Source organism: Spinacia oleracea, chromosome 1 (assembly GCF_020520425.1).
Source record: "Spinacia oleracea cultivar Varoflay chromosome 1, BTI_SOV_V1, whole genome shotgun sequence".
Lineage (NCBI taxonomy): Eukaryota > Viridiplantae > Streptophyta > Magnoliopsida > Caryophyllales > Amaranthaceae > Spinacia > Spinacia oleracea.
The window spans coordinates 474,095-477,049 of NC_079487.1; the positions used below are offsets into that span (position 1 = coordinate 474,095).

General features: G+C 44.7%; 1 protein-coding gene across 1 annotated transcript; it reads right to left on the reverse strand.

Annotated features, from left to right (window-relative positions):
- Positions 1–765: 765 nt before the first annotated feature.
- LOC110777608 (uncharacterized) lies at positions 766–2,375 on the reverse strand. The gene is made up of 2 exons (XM_056831150.1): positions 1,664–2,375; positions 766–1,580 (listed from the first exon to the last, which is right to left on the reverse strand). The coding sequence occupies exons 1-2, from the start codon at positions 2,373–2,375 to the stop codon at positions 766–768; spliced, it is 1,527 nt and encodes a 508-aa protein (XP_056687128.1).
- Positions 2,376–2,955: the final 580 nt, after the last annotated feature.

Below are 2,955 nucleotides of genomic sequence, written 5' to 3' on the forward strand. Positions count from 1 at the left end.
CGGATTGGCCTCAATTCCCCTTTCATCAATAAGGAATCCCAAGAACTTCCCAGCCGTTACCCCAAAAACACATTTCTTTGGATTCAACCTCATCTGATATTTTCGGGCGTCTCAAAAGTTTCTCTCAAATCAGCCAGGTGTTCTTCACGTTGCTTGCTTTTTACTATCATATCATCAATGTAGGCTTCAATGTTTCGTCCCAACTGATTGGAGAAGACGGTGTTGACTAGACGCTAAAATGTGGTCGGCAAGCCAAACGGCATTACTTTGTAACAGTACAAGCCTTGCTCAGTAACAAATGACATTTTTTCCTGATCCTCTGGGCACAAGGGAATCTGGTGAAAGCCAGAATAGGCGTCCATAAAGGACATCATGGCATGACCAGCCGTCGAGTCTACCAACCGGTCTATCTTGGGCAGAGGGAAGTTCTCTTTTGGGCAGGCCCTGTTTAAATCCGTGTAGTCCACACACATTCTCCAGGATCCATTGGGCTTCGGCACGAACACTACATTTGCTACCCAATCTGGATATTGGCTTGGCCGGATGAACCCAGAATCTAACAACTTCTGAACTTCCTCAGCTGCGGCTTTATTTCTAGCTTCCCCATGATTTCTCTTCTTCTGACGAACAGGCTTTAAGGACTCTTCTACATTGAGCTTGTGGACAGCTACACTTGGATCGATGCCTGGCATGTCCTCCACAGCGAAAGCAAAGATGTCCTGGAACTCTCTCAGGAGGGTGACCAGATGTACCCCAAGCTGATCGTCAGGCATCGATCTCCTCCACAGCGAAAGCAAAGATGTCCTGGAACTCTCTCAGGAGGGTGACCAGTTGTGCCCCAAGATGATCGTCAAGAGACAACCCTACTGGCACCGTCCTATCTGGACGTGCTTCATCAAGGATGATTTCATAATGACCGCCAACTGGCTCAGGCCGTCTTGTCTCCATGTGGGCCGTGGTAATGGTAAAGGTTTCTTTCTTGACTTTATCTTCTATTTCGTCTAGTTTTCTTTTTGAACTTGCTCTGACTTCATCAGTCTTACTGCCTCCCCAAGCCTCGGGACTTAGTGTAGTGAGATAACAATCTCTTGCTAGTTGTTGATCACCATGAATAGTGCCGACTTGGCCTTTATCAAAGACATACTTCATAAGCATAAGATGAGTGACGACTACTGCTTTGGCCTGGTTCAAAGTGGGACGTCCCAAGATGATATTGTAAGCAGTGAGATCTTTCACAATCAGAATTCGGACGTTCAAGTTCTTACTCTTATGTCGGCCTCCCACTCGTAGGGGCAGAGTGATTATCCCTTGGGGATGAATTATGCCGCCTCTGAATCCAATGATGGGATAACGTATCTTTTCAATCGTCTTAGGATCATGTTCGAGACGATTCAGACAAGCTGTACTGATAATGTCTGACGAACTTCCCGTGTCTACTAAGATACGCCTTACTTTGAGGTTCGCCACTTTTAGCTCAATGACCAAGGGATCATCATGAGGGGTGGCTATCTTACCTCTGTCGGCTTCACAAATCTCTACTTTGGGAAGTGATCCATTGGGGATTTTCCGGATAACATTACCTGCGCCAACCGGCTTGCATAATCTTTTTTCCCTCTCATTGTTGGGCCCCCAGCGGCTAGGCCTCCTGAGATGACGGCCACACATTCTGAATCAGTGTCATTGTCATCACGTCGATATGACGGTGACTTACTTTTCTTGTAGAATTTTTTACCACTTCCCCCTGTGCTCGTGCTGAGATATGATTTCAGAAATCCTTTGGCGGCTAATCCATCAAGAGCTCTACGCAGACTCTTGCAATCTTTTGTTTCATGCCCTACATCACAACGGAACTTACAGTAGAGGGAGCTGTCCCGGGTTTCTACCGGCGACTTCATAGGGAACGGAGGATCAATCTCATATCTATCACTGACGTCTAGCAGTATCGTGTACAAGTCTGTTTTATACTCAAACCTCTCTTTGTCGTAGGGTCGTCCTCTCTTCTGCCCTTGGGAGGTGTTAGTCTGATATCCCTTCTTTTCAATAGCCCACGTCCCATTCGGACGGTTGGTCTTTTTATCTGTCTTGTCCTTGCGCTGAGGATGGTCTGTAGTCTCAGTTCCCTTAGATTCCTTGGGGACAGAACAGATTTCGGTGGCATGGATAAAGGACTCGGCCTCATCCAGAGAATCGGCCATAGTTCTCACACTTTTCTTTACCAAGTCAAACTTAAAGGAACCCTTCTTAAGTCCCCTAAAGAAGTTATCAAAGGCCACCCCATCAGGTAGATCTGGAATCTGTCCTAACTCTAAATTAAAACGTCGCACATAGCTTCGCAGAGATTCGTCTTTCCCTTGCTGTATTCGGCCCAAATGCATGCTCGTCTTCTTTTTGAAGGAAATAATGCCCTTGGTCCAAGTATGCATTCTATGTTAAGTCTAATAAATGCGGTTCAGTATTAATTAACAAGTTAATAATTCAGTGAGATCAAGTGAGCTGAATGCCTAGCTAGAGGCCGCTTCAGTTCAAGTGGAATTAATGATATTAATCCACAGCTTACTCTTGACTGAACCCGTAGGGTCACACAAATAGTACGTAAACGGATCAAGTATTTAATGGCATTAAATACTCTATCTATGGATATTCGGAATCGACGGATCTTGGTTTCAGTGGGAGCTGAGATCGTCACAGGCAAGAAATGAATACTCCGGAAACGATGATATTACCGGAAACGGAAATATGGATCGTATCGGAAATATAAATATTATCCAAGTCGTAGATGTTGCCGGAAACGGAAACATGGTACGTATCGGAAAATATTATCGGAAATGGAAAATTTACCAGAATTGGAAATATTGCCGGAAACGGAAATATTGTCAGAATCGGAAATATTACCGGAATCGGAAAATAATTCCGGAAACGGAAATATTAAATATTTGTTCGAAACGGAAATTAATT